The 17441-nt window shown below is 41.2% G+C and overlaps 1 protein-coding gene across 1 annotated transcript in view; it reads left to right on the top strand.

The window, feature by feature from the left end:
* Positions 1-12041: 12041 nt before the first annotated feature.
* The window catches only part of LOC311147058 (pre-B-cell leukemia transcription factor 1-like), a 62334-nt gene continuing 56934 nt past the window's right edge, over positions 12042-17441 (top strand). Inside the window, exons 1-2 of the mRNA XM_084183671.1 lie at positions 12042-12673; positions 13661-13734. Of these exons, the coding sequence (XP_084039797.1) occupies positions 12489-12673; positions 13661-13734 (259 nt within the window). The 5' untranslated portion in view covers positions 12042-12488. The remainder of the gene's footprint in view (positions 12674-13660; positions 13735-17441) is intronic.

The raw sequence follows: 17441 nt of genomic DNA, 5'->3' as shown, positions 1-17441 counted from the left end.
GTCCTAACGAGATGAAGGCACCAATTAATCCTGAATTAATTTCTACAGCTCATTTTCCACCAGAAAATACTATAATATGCAAATACCAACCAGCGCAGAGACAGACAAGTGCCCTTCTGCAGGGGTTTTGGAGCAGTTTAGGATAATTTGTTGTGTTTTGGGTTTAATTGAGATTAGCACAGAGGTGCATCAAAAAGGAAGAAAGATAACATAGGGAAGGGGTGTTGGGAAAAGGAAGAATCACTAGCACATTTAAATTGATTGCAGTGGGTTCCGTTTGAGGAAAGGGTCATAGGTGTCTGGGAAAAGATCCTCAACTTACTAACTGATTCTGACATAAGAGCATCAGACTAAGAGCATCAGAAGAGTCAACAAGGGTACATCTGGCCGTGCCCTAGTCAGAATTTTTCTGCTTACTTTAAAAACAAAACAATTAAGAATTTTGTTCATTATCATCCTCACATTCCTAATTGTTTGCCTGCCAGCTGTCTAGAGTTGTGATAATTGAGTGATCTGACACATTTTTAAAACAGCTTTCCCGAAACAAACTCCCCATCAGCACTTGTTCACAGAAAGGCACAATTTAGTAAGCTTTGATACACATAGTTGGTTTTTTAAGACATTTACTCAAATCTGCCATTCACTGATACTGTTATCATTTCAGTTTGAGGCTAGATGGTGGAGGGAGAGAAACAGCCATGTGTGCTGCATGGTATCACTGAAGGTTAAACTTTCAATCCTAGGTTCTTTGACTATGAAGCTAAAAATATCATATTGATTTTGCACTTTCATGAATTGTAACATTACTTTTTTAATTGCCTACTGTTTTAATCTTTATTTTTCATTTAACAGTCTAACAGTGATGTCAGAAATAGAAGGACTCTCCATAACTAGGCCCTGCTCACAATAGAACCGCTGGTGCACATAAGCTAATTATACAAGAAATCAAGTATTGAAAGGTGACTGCACGCATATTGATTGCAAAGCCAAGCACTGCCAGGTTCTAAATCATCAAACACTAATGAATAATTTCCCTGTTGGGAGAATTACATTTTATTTTATTTTGTTTGACACCATACCTGGCAGTACATACACTGATGACGTTTCATAAAGTGACAACTAAGCATCTAAACACAGCTGAACTTAGCCCTGCAGTTCCTGTTTGTGTTTGTTTTGACTTATCTTGGAATCCAGAACCAAATCTTGTGCCAGACTAGTTTTGACGTACCTTATGTATATATTGTGACAATGTAATTTTCATTACATGTATGGTTTGTATAATGGTTGCTTACGGTAGTATTCTCTCCTCAGGTTTTTTTGTCTATGATGCCTTCTTGTTCACTTTCAGCCTCTGAAAATGAGAGAAAATACTAAACCAATGGACTGTGACACAGAGAAAAGATACCCGAGATAAGAGCCCTCTTTCTTCTCCCCCTCTCTCTCCCTCCCTCCCGGTCTTCTACTCTCTCTCTGTGTGTTATTTTTCGTCTCGGAGAGGCTGGGCAGTAAATACCATGCTCCTCAGACCACAGACCCAATGTGACCCTGCAACCTCCGTGTCTCCAACGCCTCTCCCAAGGTTCCTGGTTCCAAGGCCTTCCTGATGCACCGATGCTATGGCTGCAGTGCGGCCCAGGCCTGTAATTCACCCTGCTGCTAAATCGCCTGCCAGCAGCTATTGATTTTTGTTTCCCCAACCTCCAGGAGAGAGAGAAAGAAAAGATTAAAAACACTTTGTCAGTTTGGTGGGGAATAAGAATTCTGCGCAAAGGGATACCTAGGAGGCCAAGAGGTCAGGGCTGAGGCACTGTATGTCTTTATGTCTTTAACCGTTTCCCCGCCAAATACATCTCAAAAACATCTCTCTCTCTCTCTCTCTCTCTCTCTCTCTCTCTCTCTCTCTCTCTCTCTCTCTCTCTCTCTCTCTCTCTCTCTCTCTCTCTCTCTCTCTCTCTCTCTCTCTCTCTCTCTCTCTCTCTCTCTCTCTATTCTGTCTATATTCTGTCTCTGTGATTCCCTGCTTAGAGGAGAGAAAATACTGCAGAGCTGGAGAAGGGATGAAGGTAGGGGGCTTGTTACCCCTGTTCTTGGTAGCCTAGCTTCTGCTTTATGAGTGTGGCTTATGGTTATGAGTCAGCAGCACCCAACACTTCTGTCTTATCCCTGCCAGTTAGGAAGGACTAGTTACTAACTTCTAGCTGCCAAAGCTAGGTGATTTATAATCCAATCTGATTACATAGTGCCTTGACTGCATTCAATTGAGAAGAAAAGCTAGTCTGGGTAGGCGAATTGAGGCTATATAAGCTGCGCTTTCCCCCGTCCTACACAATTACAACAAAAACTATATTCAGAGTAGCAGCCTACCTGTTGGCTCTTGGTCCGTCATTTTAATTCCATCCTCCATTGATCTCCTAACTTGCTTGCCACGGCACACGTTTTGATGATTGGCCGACAACATCAACAAGCTACACGCCTTTCTTGTGAAAAGCCTGAAAAGCCTGAGCAATAAAGGAGACCATTTTATCTCTCTCTCGGGTCCAAATCAGTTATAATTACACATACCTGAGACCCGTGACAATCAAATCAGATCCATATCTGAGGGTACACTACAGAATTTTGGACACGACCCACCCACTCAGGTCCTGAGTCGGGCACTGGGTAATCAGGTTCGGCTGGACCCGTGAAGACCTCTATGTCTGAGTATTTTCAATCTAAGTGCCCAAAGTAACACCTTATATATACAGCCTCAGTAACAAAATACTGTATGTGAGTTGGGTAAAGTGTAAATGGTAAAATTAGAATATCCTTCTAATCAGAACTTCAAGGAACTGCTCATGACTGACATCCATCCTACTGCATCGTACTGCATGTCTGTCTGCACCATTTAACATTTTTATTTGAACAGACTTTTTGACCAAACATTTTTTTTTACAGATTAACATACCTTTAGCATTACTGTATCTCATCAGCCCATTGAAATCAGCCTGCTTGCGTTGTGTTGCGTGCTAACTGCCAACAGATAGAATGCTTGGAGGTAAAGTAATCCTAAAAGAACTGGTTGCCTGCTCCAAGGCATATCATTGTATTCTCTCATGCATATTCACTTATTAACATAAGCCTCTGAGCATGTAGATTAGTCATGTCTCCACAGTGGACTCTCTTACCGTGTCCTGTTTGTTTTTGTTTGCTTGTGTGCTTTGTGTGCACCCTTTTGTACACAATCAATGTGTGCGCATGTGTGTGTGCGTGCAGCTAGTGTGTGTGCGTGCAGCTAGGTGGTACGTGTTTGTGTGTGTGTGTGTGCGTATGCAGCTAGGTGGTACGTGCTCATCCATGCCTAGACACATGGCTTTGTCTTGTCCTGGCACCATGCTCGGCTCACCAGATGTTCCCCTGTTTTATCATGCTCCTCCAGTGCCACATGTTTCAGGGGACAGTTGTGCTGTGTTAAGAGCATCCCGCTGGCTGCTCATATGCAACCTGCACTTCCCATTGTAGTCTTACTTTATAGAAAAAGAAATTGCTATCGCCAACAATTCATAAGAGACTTCATTTTTAGTCATTTTATAATGTGAACCCATAGAGCAGTTTACATGTGTGATAAAAAATGTTTTAATATGGAATAATAGTAATTGACAATGTCATGATAAAAATAGGTCAAAGAAATATATCTGACTATGTCTGTTTTAATCAGCCTACCTGTTATGTGAGGCCTGCCTACAGTATCTCATCCTATAGTTTTCTTTATTTGATGTGATCTTTCTGGGTGCAACGACACGGTACAATAGGTTACCAACCGCATTACTGTGGTAGCATTTTTTACTGTGCTCTGGCCCTCACTGGTTAAACGGTCACAGGTGGACCTTTTGTTGATTAGTATTGGGATGATAAAGGGGAAGGATACACACACACACACTGACACACACATGCTAAGCAGCTGAGATACACCCAGGTGGAATGGGAGCAAGCTGTACCCCTTGTCCACCCCGCCAGTCACCCACCCATCACACCCACCCATCACACCCACCCATCACACACACCCATCACACCCACCCATCACACACACCCACTCACAAACACATGAAGTGAATCTGTGAAATAAGGCACCACTTGTTATGAAGGGGAAGATTCAGATGTATTATTTTTTAAATGAAGCATGCCTGTTGACAGAGGGACAGCTCTTCTCCATCTGTCATTGTTGAAGCCACACAGGTCTGAATCCGGCATTCATTTGTCTTGTTGTCCCTGATGGTCGGATTTTCCCAGCTCACTCCCACCAGGAGTCGCCCAGGGATTTTTAGAGGGAGGCAGACATGAAAAAAAGGAAAAAACTTGTGACAAAGAGAGGAGTAGTCTCTTTATGAATGCAAATTAATGTTTGAAATTTTAAGGAGCAGCTAGTGGGCTCTGAGGCTCATGCATCAGTCACATCAGTCTCCCTTTCCCCAGCAGGCAGAATTAAAGCAGAGAGCTTTATGAGGTCTGGGTGCTTACAGCCTTATGGCTAAAGGGCCTATAGCTAATGTAAACATGCATGGAAGTCCTGTGGCTGGCTGGTTGGCTGACACTTACTGTGTATATCACTGGTGTCTGCTTCTCTGGACTGTTTCACAAAATGATAATAAACCCTATCTACTTTTAACATGTAAATGGCCATGACTGGCTTCGTATATGCCATATACTGTAACATTGCCATATCTGTATTCTGTATTTTTCTTCTCTTGTACTGGAGGAGAGGGTCAATGCAGTGAATTGTCACGTCTCCTCCCGTTGCTCCCCTCCGGTGCTCTGATTCGCCGGTCTCCTGAGCCACCGGTCTGAACGCACCACCTCGGCAACGCAAGAATGGAAACCCAATGCACCCTAATCACCTCCAGCGCACCTGCACCTCATCTCATCACCACCACTATATAGCCCTGGACTGTTCAGTGTTGTGTTGTGTGTAATTGTTAGTGTTGTGTTGTTATTCTCTTTCGCATCGTTAAGTAAACCTTTACCTTGTTGATGTCTGCATCCTGTCTCTTCGTATCCTCAGTACTCGTCACATGTAGACCCTATGAAATGCTGAGTCGACTCCTGCTGTCTAATCTATTTGAGGCTTGATTAAAGTTTAATTCATGCCCATCTCGACCTAATATCACTGACCGTGTGTGCATTGGATTTTATTAGTCTTTTTCAAAGCAATACAACAAAAACAGTAAAAAAGCAACAACAGAAACAATGAAACTAAAGAATAAATCAAAGCAAACAGAAGTTGCCATCCAATATGTACAGAATAATATATAGAGTTGTGATGTATTGTTAACTAGATATTAGTTCATCAAGTCTTTCTGGTTTGTGAATGATATCCATTTCTCCCAGTTACAAGGTTTTTAGAGTCTTGAGGCATAAATTATGTCAAGCTTTCCATATTAAATACTTTTCCATACTTCAAATTTTGGGGCTTCTACTTTATACTAGTTCCTGGTAATGGCTTTTTAACTTGGAGCAAGGAGAACGTTTATCAGGTATCTGCCACTGCCCCTTACATTCTCTGGAACATTACCAAGGCACATTACAGGGCAAGTTCTAGGGATTTCATATCCTAGGACATATTCTAACACCGAACACACATTATCCCAATACAATGACATCTTCTGATGTTCCAAAAAACATGGGTGTGGTTGGCATCTACATGGCCACACTGTCACGACTTCCACCGAGGCTGCCCCCCCTTCCTGGTTCGGGCAGGCTTCGGCGTTCGTCGTCACCGGAGTACTAGCTACTGCAGATCCCATTCTCATCACTCCACTTGTCATGTCTTGTCAATCACACACACCTGGTGCTCATTCCCCTAATTCGTATGTGTATAAGTGTTCCCTCTGTTCCCCTTGTCTTTGTGAGTGATTGTTTGTTGTGAGAGCGTGTAGCTTGGTTGAGCTACTATTCACTGTGTTTATGCCAAGGTGGATGTTTCCTCTTGTAATAGTTTCATTTGACGCTTGGGGCGTTTGATTTATGTAAACGGAAAAAATAAACTCTGGACTTCGGTATTTTACCTCCTGCGCCTGACTCCTTCATTCACACGTCGTCACTCACACAGCTGCCAGCATTGCTGTTGTATACCTAGCTTTTGACTTTTGATTCTAGGAGTGATAAAATAACAGGTCATATTTTTCCAACAAAACTCTCTCCATGTTCTTGAGTTGGTAGAAGTATGTTGAGCACTGCATATATATTGTCCCAGTCTTCCTCTGAGATGTCTATATTCAGTTCCTTTTCCCATTTTAATATAAAGAGTTTAGCATTTTCTAGAGGCTATCAGGCTATGACAGAGTAAATAGATTGTCTTGGACATTGCCTGTTTAAATGCATTTAGTTTCACATGGATAGTCATATTTGGTATTGAAGAAGGTAATATTTATCTATTTTTCAAAATAGAGTGCTGCATCCTCTACAATGGTACAAAATGCTGTCAGCCCATTCCTTACATTTCTTTATCATAGATACCTGGTTAAAATGTTGGATCAAACACAAACCATTTCAACATTCTGATTTCCTTTTCCAGCTTTCACCATCTGAAACCAGAGGTATAATGTAAATGATTATATAGGGTTAAGTATTGCTGTTAATGTCCCAAATGTGTCTTTATCCCCAGCTACAGACTGGATTGGGTGACCTTGAACTGCAGCCTCAATGTCTTTCCATATAGCACTGTATTGTGAGTCACACCAACACACTAGTGGCCTAAATTGTGCAGCTAAGTAATATTCCCTAAGATTAGGTAGTGCCATCCCCCGTTTGTCTTTAGGGAGCTGTAGAGTCTAATATCTAATTCTTGGTTTCCTGCCGTTCCAAATCAACCGTGATATTAACTAGTCCCACAGATTGAATTTTTTCAGGGGGACCTCAACTGGTAGAGACTGGAATAGGTAAAGCAATCTGGGGAGAATATTAATTTTAACTGTCTCTATTCTAGAGCTGAAATCTAAAGGGAGAAGGGACCATCTCTCTATATCTTTATGAATATTTAGGATAATTGGTTTATATATATAGCTTTGAAATATCCTTTGTTAGGTTTACCCCTAGATACACTATATATACAAAAGTATGTGGACACCCCTTCAAATTAGTGGATTTTACTATTTCAGCCACACCCGTTGCTGACAGGTCTATTAAAATCGAGCACACAGCCATGCAATCTCCATAGACAAACATTGGCAGTAGAATGGCCTTAATGAAGAGCTCAGTGACCTTCAACGTGGCACCGTCATAGGATGCCACCTTTCCAACAAGTCAGTTCGTCATATTTCTGCCCTGCTAGAGCTGCCCTGGTCAACTGTAAGCGCTGTTATTGTGAAGTGGAAACGTCTAGGAGCAACAACGGCTCAGCTGCGAAGTGGTAGGCCACACAAGCTCACAGAACGGGACCGCCGAGTGCTGAAGCGCGTAGAGCGTAAAAATGGTCTTTCCTCGGTTGCAACACTCATTACCGAGTTACAAACTGCCTCTGAAAGCAACATCAGCACAATAACTGTTCGTCGGGAGCTTCATGAAATGGGTTTCCATGGCCGTGCAGCCGCATACAAGCCTAAGATTCCCATGCGCAATGCCAAGCGTCGGATGGAGTGGTGTAAAGCTCGCCACCATTGGACTCAGGAGCAGTGGCATGATGAATCGCGTTCTCTGGCATGATGAATCACGCTCCACCATCTGGCAGTCCAACGGACAAATCTGGGTTTGGCGGATGCCAGGAGAATGCTACCTGCCCCAATGCATAGTGCCAACTGTAATGTTTGGTGGAGGAGGAATAATGGTCTGCGGTTGTTTTTCATGGTACGGGCTAGGCCCCTTAGTTCCAGTGAAGCGAAATCTTAATGCTACAGAATATAATGACATTCTAGACGATTCTGTGCTTTCAACTTTGTGGCAACAGTTTGGGGATGGCCCTTTCCTGTTTCAGCATGACAGTGCCCCCATGCACAAAGAACTGTCTGGAAGAACTTGATTGGCCTGTACAGAGCCCTGACCTCAACCCCATCAAACACCTTTGGGATGAATTTGAACGCCGACTGTGCCCAACATCAGTGCCCAACCTCACTAATGCTCTTCTGGCTGAATGGAAGCATGTCCCCATAGCAATGTTCCAACATCTAGTGAAAAGCCTTCCCAGAAGCGTGGAGGCTGTTATAGCAGCAAAGGGGGGACCAACTCCATATTAATGCCCATGATTTTGGAATGAGATGTTCAACGAGCAGGTGTCCACACAAACCCTAACCTTTTTGGAATTCAAGTTGAAAACAACTGTTTCTTTTATTTCCTGCAATGGGATGTAATTAAAGAATTGAAGTTGTGTTTTGTGTACATTAAGGTGTGGCTGTGTTCTTCACCATCACTCGGTCGGTGAGTAGTTTCAAGATGAGCCCAGGTCTCGCTCTCTCTCTTTCTCTCTCTCTCCCTCTCTGTGCCCCACTTTATTCATGCTTGAGGAATGCTGGAAGCTGCAAACAACATAATTGTTCATCAAGGTTACTTCCTGGAGAGATGTATTGTTATGTACCTTACAGTCATGGTTTTCTACATCAACCTGTATATAACTTGTCTAGTACTGTCCTGACCTGCAGTTCTGTGTAGTGAGTTGTTTGACCTTGGTACTGTTAGGTAGGTGTATGTAGAGTCAGCATCCATTTGGTTGTGTAGCTCAAAATCATAGGGATTGTGTTCAGGATGATTCAATACCAACCTGAGCTCTAGCAGAATCTGTATGGTATTTTTTTTCAAACATATTCAAATTATTTGGCTGGAGATTATTTTGTATAATAGGAGTAAATGAAACTAAATCCTATTACTATTGGGAATATAGAACTGCTTGAATATGAAACAAAGTTGTATTACAAAAACAACTCTCCCCATTTATGTAAGAAGGAAATATCTAATATTTGTAAGAATGTTATTTTCAGTGAGCTTCATTTGCAATTCTAATCAAATCCGGCTGGATATTTTTGGTGAGCTTATGAACGCTGCAGCAACACATTAGGTTTTAATAAAGGGGAATGTGCAATGTCAGTTTAAAAAAATAATTACGGCTCCACTGCTGTTTTACTGAATTTGTAAGAAGGGTAGAGCCACAAACAAGGTCTTGTTTATTCAGTTCCTGTTTTAAGATCAGTGTTACATTATCCTGTATGTGGATAAGATGCTTTTTAGAGAGATAGGTATTGTAGCTAACTAACTCCACAACTAGCCTATAGCTCCAGTCATTCTGTATGATTTATTATGAAAAACATGAAAGTTATTATTGTTTGAAAATGTATCCCACTTACTTACTTTGTTTATCCAGGAAGTCCCATTGATGTCAGGAGACCTCTTTTACGAAGGAGACCTGATAGGAGGGAGATGATACATATATCTGAGAGGCATTATTTTCTGTTGTGCATGAGTAAATACTGAGAATTGACTCTTCAATAAGCCCCACCCCTCTAGGTTACTGTTGCAACCTAGGACAACATTTTCCCGGGAAGCCCAATTCCCCCATCTAACCACTGGCAAAATCCCCTCACAATGATCTCAAACTGTGTATTTAATACACAATGAAATTAAACAGACTACCCCTTGCTAATCAGGAAACTATTGGGTATGTTGTGGTGGACTGTCATTACAATTGCTTCACGGGAACCTGGTAAAATTATGTTTGTAGTGTGGCTAACCACTGAATGGCTCTGAATTCACTGTCAGCATGAAGTCAAAGCTACAACCACTTTTGGAGCAAACTAGTGCCCTCAAATTGTATCCTGATGTTGACAGCAGATGAGAGTTGTATTAATATCATGGCTAACTTTGCTAGCTAACATACATTTCGAGAAAACAAGTTATATTAAGTGGCTAGCTAGATAGCTAGCATTAGCAACATTTGGTGGTCAATGAGACTGAGAGCTAGCTAACCAGCTGTGCTAGCAAATAATGTAACAAAAGTATAATTTTGGATTTGAAAAATACTCCAACAGGCTCTGTATTTCAGGAATCACAATAGCGAGTACCCCTGGTGCACTGTTCAATTATTTAGCCATTTAAACAATGTATTATTAGATGGAAACTCTCAGTTTTTCTCATGGTCTCACTGGCTTTCATGTGTTTCAAACTGAGCTAGACAGAGATTTATACAACACTGTTACTCCACCTCAAGGCTCTTTGGGAAGAGATTAGAAAGGTACGGTATGTTCATATGTCAGAAATCCATCACAGTTTTATTCACATAAAGGGGCATATGTGTAAAGAGAGGGCAAACTCCTGAGTGTAGTGTCAGGGTGTAAGGTTAGAGCATGAGTCTAAACTGGGTGTGCAGTCCTGCAGTATAGAGACCACACACACACACACACACACACACACACACACGTACAAACACACATGTACACACACACACACACACACACACCACCTCCCCCTGCCCCCTGGGACAATAACTGCCTCACCTTCTATTCAGGACTTAATGAGAAAACGGACTGATCGATTTAACTCTAGCCATAACAGGAGAGGAGGGCAGCACGGTGATAGCATAGATCAATTGTGCTGCTCTGAGGTATCCAAGACATTTAAAACACCAGCAACCTGTGTTAAAACAAATACTGTTTCCAAGATTATAGCCATGTCCTATCAGTAGTCTTTATAACATAGTAATAACATCATAACAGCTCAGATTATATAGACTTAAATAAATGGATTTGTAGCGAATATCTGTAGACAACTGATCAAAGTTAAAGCCAAAGTGTATCTATTTCAGGGTAAAAAGAAAAGTAAATTTCTACTTTTTAGTTGGCATATTGATTTATTGTCCCCCCACAATGAAATCGGGGAGGGGACTGTGAATTTGTCAACATCCATTAGTATGTTAGTGCGTTCGTTCGTACGTTAGTCACACGCGATATCTCAGACAGCACTGACCAAATGTTCTATGAAACTTCGGTGAATGATGAGTCTTGCCATAGAGATCTGGCATTTACAAAATTACACTGATTGGCCAGATGGTGGCGCTATAACAAGAGATTAAAAATGCAAACATTGAAGGTCATGCCCCTCACCACATTTGACCTAAAGTCAATAAATTCACTACATAGGTCCCTCTCCTCACAAGGAACCAATTTGCCTCAGGGACCCTTAACGTCCGCCATGATGGATTTTCCGGCATTTTGAATTTTGAGAAAAGCCCTTAAAACTCTACTTTTCTGGCACCGAATGACTGATCTGAACGAAACTTGAGATGTGGCATCTATGGACAAAGGTCTCTCAACACAATATTTTCCAGACTAGTAACCTAAAACAACATGGCCGCTATTGACCAATAAACATTTACGTGGGCATGGTCTGGCACATAAATGTATATAAATCAGTCAAGGATATTCATATTGTAACAACATTTGGTACACATGTTGCAAACACTGTCAAGACTTAACATATACAAGAACATTCCTATCGACCTAACGGTGGTGCTATAAAACGGGAACATGTTCATATCTCTTGATCTGTTTGACTCAGTGTGATGAAATTTGGTACACATGCTCATTGATATGAGTCTAGCAAACCCACGCGTTATCTCAGACTCCACTTGCCCGATTTTGACGAAACTTGGGTGAGTGATGCGTGGTGCCATAGAGATCTGACGTTTACAAAATTACAGATTGCCATAGAGATTCCTGGGGAGGACATATTTACATAGTTGCCTTGTTTGAATAAGCAATAGCCAGGTGAATCTACACTGAAAGAAGACAATGCGTTTATTTCAGAAGGGGGAGTGTCTGTTCCTTGTGACATCAGGTACAGAGCTTTGGTGCCAAGCCCAATTATTTATTAAATATTCAGTCTCTATCCATCATTGTATTGCCACCCCGTCCAGACCATTGAGCTGTTAAAGAAGGTCCAGACCCAATGTTAACCGTCCAACCTTCCCGAAAAAGATGATTGCCGTTCCTTGAGGAGACAGAGGTGGGACTTACGCGCTCTTCTTCTCCAATCGTGGCTCAGGGGGCGGAGGCTTTTATTCCATACTCTGGTTGTGTGTCAGTTGCTACAGACATAAGCGAAACAATAACAATTGGTGATACTTTCACTAACCCTCTGAGAGAGTGACTGTTACATGTTCCGTCCATCAAGCTTTCGAGGAATTTGGGAATAGCATATTACGTGCTCTGTGCACGTCAGATTTGACACGATTTGAAACCCTTTAAAGTTGAATCTACTTTTTTTCTACAGTAGCTGTGCAGGAGTGGCCAGAGCCTAAAGCAGCTATTCATATCAGATTTCAACCAAACCAGCTGGGAGAGAGAGCGCGTTTGTCATTATCCTTCCCTTTCCGATCCAGGAAAGCTTACCAGGGAGAGAGAAAAGAGAGAGATAGAGTGGGTGAGAGAGGAGGAAAGAGACGGAGGGATCCAAAGGAATTTCCAAGGATATTTCTTCTGTTGCCGTGAAAAAAAAGTGTTGGTCAGTTGGGGGCGAGGCAAAGAGCGCGGTCAAGGATGGACGAGCAGCCTCGGTTGATGCACTCCCACGGCGTGGGAATGGCCGGACACCCCGGCCTGGCGCAAAATATGCAGGATGGCACGGGAGGGACGGACGGAGATGGAAGAAAGCAGGACATTGGAGACATATTACAGCAAATAATGACCATCACAGACCAAAGCCTGGACGAAGCGCAGGCCAGGTACGGTGGCATAGAAAATTATATTATTTTCAAAGCCTTACCAAAATAGCATATTTATGAATTAAGAAATAAATACTGTAGGCCTACATTGTAATAATATGATGTGCATTCATGCTATCCAACGAAAACAATTACGCCCACCCGAACGCAACAACTGCTCGTAGGGGATGAAGTGCTTGACGTTAAACTACCTTCAGCCGACCAGTTTTATTTTGTGAAAGTTAACTTTTAAATTAACAGTATCATCAAAAATGTTTAAAAAAGAATGACGATATTAAGCTACTGCAACTACAACTGAGCGGGTTGCGTCCTCTTCCCAATTTCCAATCGCCTTTTATCTTGTTACAAATTAGATTACGCAGTAATTGCCCGCAGTGTTACATGTTGGGGATGCATTCCTTTTGGATAATTTGTTTCTTTTTAGCCAATGGCAATAAAGGTTATCATAGCACCAGTGCTGCGCCTCGAAATTGAGCCAACGATCACATCTATTCGTGCTCCTGTGCAAGAATAGATTACATAGGATAGATTGTATCATATTCATTACTGACATCCCACCGTGACGTAAAATTGAAATGACCCGTGCCATTCATGTTAATTAATCTTAGGGGTTATGGATGAAGTGTAGTGGGACGGTAAGTGTTGCAAGTGGGGTTTGATGAGACAATGGAGACACTAGAAAATTACATTTTACACCGAAGTATTTTCTCTAATAAAGAATAAGACTATGCTATACAATGGGTCTTTAGTTTAGATCACTTTGATTGAAGGGTTGGTCAAGACTTGTGTGTAAATTCAGAATAATATGCATTGTTAATACCAATTGCAAGGATGAGCTTTATTCTTCCTTATCAAATTGACAGTGATCAAACAAGTCTCCTCATTTTAGATATGCTACAAGCACATGCAGAACACTTTTGCAACTATTACTATCTCTTCATCTTATTGAATTTGGTTGTAAGTTGTGTGTGTTTCCCCTTTTTATAGGAAACATGCACTGAACTGTCACAGGATGAAACCAGCTCTCTTCAACGTCTTGTGTGATATAAAAGAGAAAACAGGTAAGGTGAAATTCTACCACATTGAAACAATGACTTTTTTCTCAATCTTTTTGTCTTAAGTGGCGTTTTTATGAAGTTATTATGGCCAGAACAACTTAGAGCCCACATTGTTATTTATAACACCATATTTTGAACATTATAAATATTTATATTATATTTCTAAACATACTGTATGTGTTCAGGTGGTTAACCCATATTCTTAACAATATGGTTCTACAATGCAACTGTATCTACATTTATTACCACACAACCAAACATCCTTATGTGTGTCAGTCAGTGAGCCAAAAGCAGAACACACATTCAGAACAGACAGCAGAGAGGAAAGGTCTTTACTGTAGGTCCAAGGTGGTGTCATTGAGACATTTATTAGGGCTGTACTTATTTACTTCATTTTGTGTCAACATGTTTTTCCTTGCCAAGTGTGATGCTGTTTGTTTGTGACATGCTGTGAGTGTTTCTACATGCTGATGCTGGCCAGAGGGATTCTCTCTGTTTGGGTTTGAAGCGAGGGTCAAAGTCATGTAGAAGAATCTGTGAAATATAGGCACTTAACACAAGATTAAAAAGACGAAGCGCTTGTCTCTGTTTATCTAAGAAAGCATGTGAATATTCTTGGAAAAAGTCCAAGTTCTAGCCTACTAAAGAGATATTTAGAAAATGGAAGTCAAACCGCAATCTAATACATATCTCTGAAGACATATCTCTGAAGACATATCTCGGAACATGCCTTTTAACAGGATATTATTTTGAAATTATTAGAGGATCTTATCACTCACGCCGACTTTAAAGTGAAAAGTGTTTCCAGCGACTATCATGACCATCTGTAGCCAGCAAGAGCAATAAGAAAACAAATGGAATCAGTAAAGGAGGCTGTGGTATCGTCTTCCTAATTTGCCCTAAAGGTTAATTTACGGACATTTCATTACTGTGAGTCAGACTCTGGCACAGGGCTTAAAAAAAGACGAGTTATTAGCAGTGGACCGTGTGTGGTTTTCATTTTAGAAAAAAGGAGAGAGAAGAAATGAAGTCCAGTCTGTGAGAAGCCAGTGAGGTTGGGCCCCGGCCCCCTTCCTTCTCAGAGGAGTATGCTTAGAGTAGGGAGAGAGTTATGCCTGGTTCTTTTCAAGCTGCCTGGCATCGTTCTGGGTTCAACCAGAGTTCGTTTCCAAAATGAAGAAGAACAAAGTGAGTTGGACCTTTTCATGCCCCCCCCCCCCCCCCCCCCCCCGCTTCTCTTCTCTTCTCTTCCCACCGTTCCTGGCAACCAGGAACATAGGGGCTTCTGACTATAATGGCTCTCTTGGCCTGCTAACTTTCTCCGTCTTAATTTAGAGGTAAAAAATGGTGTTGAAGGTAACGTTTCAACATAGATTTGCGTTGTTGTTTTTGTAGTTTTGTGCTCCTATCTCTTAAGTGGATTTAGTTCTGCTAATGTTTTGGCCTCTGTCCAGTGTTCGCTTCCTTTGATAGGGTTTCAGTTGGGTGTTCCGAATTCAATGTACTTGGCCCCTCAAGATAAAAGCACCATGGGGGAATCCCTATTGAAGAGTTTACTGGTTCGCACACGCAAACTCACACATGAACGCAAGCACACAACGTCCATTGAGGTGTTGTTGTTACTCATGCAAAAAATAAAAGGTTATTGGTCGAGTTCACAGTTTAGCAGATGTTATAGCGGGTGCAGCGAAATGCTTGTGTTAGTAGCTCCTAACAGTGCAGTAAAATGTCAAACATGTACACAAATAATAAATAATCAAAAAACAAGAAATCAAGAATGTCAGAATGAATCCAACACTGTTTTAGTCATCCAAATGCAATCTATGCATATATACACCAAAAAGATATACTAAGAATGATATGTACAACCGTAGATAAATTACAGTGAGCAATGTCAAGAATCCTGTATATAAATACGCAGTGTGTATAAACAGTGTAAAAAAAAATGCTATGTACATTAGTAGATATATTAGAATGAGCTATGTGAGAATACGGTATATGAATGCACAGTGTAGAAAACGGTATAAAAAAAACGGGAAGTGTCCAGTGTTTAATGTCTCTATATACAGTGCCTTCAAAAAGTATTCATACCCATTGACTTAATACACATTTCGTTTTGTTACAGCCTGAAATCAAGTAATTTTTTCTCTCACCCATCTACACACAATACCCCATAATGACAAAGTGAAAACCTGTTTTTAGAATTTTGTGCAAATGTCTTGAAAATTAAATACAGAAATATCTAATTTAGGTATTCACACCCCTGACTCAATACATGTTAGAATCACCTTTGGCAGCGATTACAGCTGTGAGTCTTTCGGGTTAAGTCTCTAAGAGCTTTGCACACCTGGATTGTGCAAGATTTGCACATTATTCTTTCAAAAATTATTCAAGCTCTGTCAAGTTGGTTGTTGATCATTGCTAGACAGCCATTTTCAAGTCTTCCCATAGATTTTAAAGCCGATTTTAAGTCAAAACTGTAACTAGGCCACTCAGGAACATTCAATGTTGCCTTGGTAAGCAACTCCAGTGTATATTTGGCCATGTGTTTTAGGTTATTGTCCTGCTGAAAGGTGAATTTGTCTCCCAGTGTCTGTTGGAAAGCAGACTGAACCAGGTTTTCCTCTAGGATTTTGCCTGTGCTTAGCTCTATTCTGTTTTTTTTTTATCCCAAAAAAACTCCCTAGTCATTGCAGATGACAAGCATACTCATAACATGATGCAGCCACCACCATGCTTGTAAATATGAAGAATAGTACTCAGTGATGTGTTGCGTTGGATTTGCCCCAAACATAACACTTTGTATTCAGGACATAAAGTTCATTTCTTTGCGAAATCTTTTGCAGTTTTACTTTAGTGCCTAATTTTATTTTTATTCTGTATAGGCTTCCTTCTTTTCACTCTGTCAGTTAGGTTAGTATCACAACCATTAAACTCCATTAAACCATTTGGGCTCCCGAGTGGTGCAGCGTTCTAAGGCACTGCATCTCAGTGCTTGAGGCATCACTACAGATCCCCTGGTTCGATTCCAGGCTGTATCACAACCGGCTGTGATTGGGAGTCCCATAGGGCAGCGCACAATTGGCCCAGCGTCGTCCGGGTTTGGCCTGTGTAGGCCGTCATTGTAAATAAGAATTTGTTCTTAACTGACTTGCCTAGTTAAATAAAGGTTAAATAAAAAAATAAAACTCTAACTGTTTTAAAGTCACCATTGGCCTCATGGTGAAGTCCCTGAGCGGTTTCCTTCCTCTCCGGCAACTGAGTTAGGAAGGATGTATCTTTGTAGTGACTGGGTGTATTGATACACCATCCAAAGTGTAATTAATAACTTCACAATGCTCAAAGGGATATTCAATGTCTGCTTTTAGATTTTTACCCATTTACCAATAGGTGCCGATCTTTGCGAGGCATTGGAAATCTTCCCTGGTCTCTATGGTTGAATCTGTGTTTGAAATTCAATGCTAGGCTGAAGGACCTTACATACAATTGTATGTGTGGGGTACAGAGATGAAATAGTCATTCAAAAATCATGTTAAACACTATTATTGCACACAGATTGAGTCCATGCAACTTATTAAGCACATTTCTACTCCTGAACCTATTTAGGCTTGCCATAACATTTACGTCATTTAGCAGACGGTCTTATCCAGAGCGACTTACATTAATTTTTTTTCATACCCCCTGTGGGAATCGAACCCACAACCCTGGCG

The sequence above is a fragment of the Coregonus lavaretus genome, assembly GCF_964263955.1.
Source record: "Coregonus lavaretus genome assembly, chromosome: 19".
Lineage (NCBI taxonomy): Eukaryota > Metazoa > Chordata > Actinopteri > Salmoniformes > Salmonidae > Coregonus > Coregonus lavaretus.
Note: the sequence above shows the minus strand (reverse complement) of the source record. Positions and strands in the feature narration are given on the sequence as shown.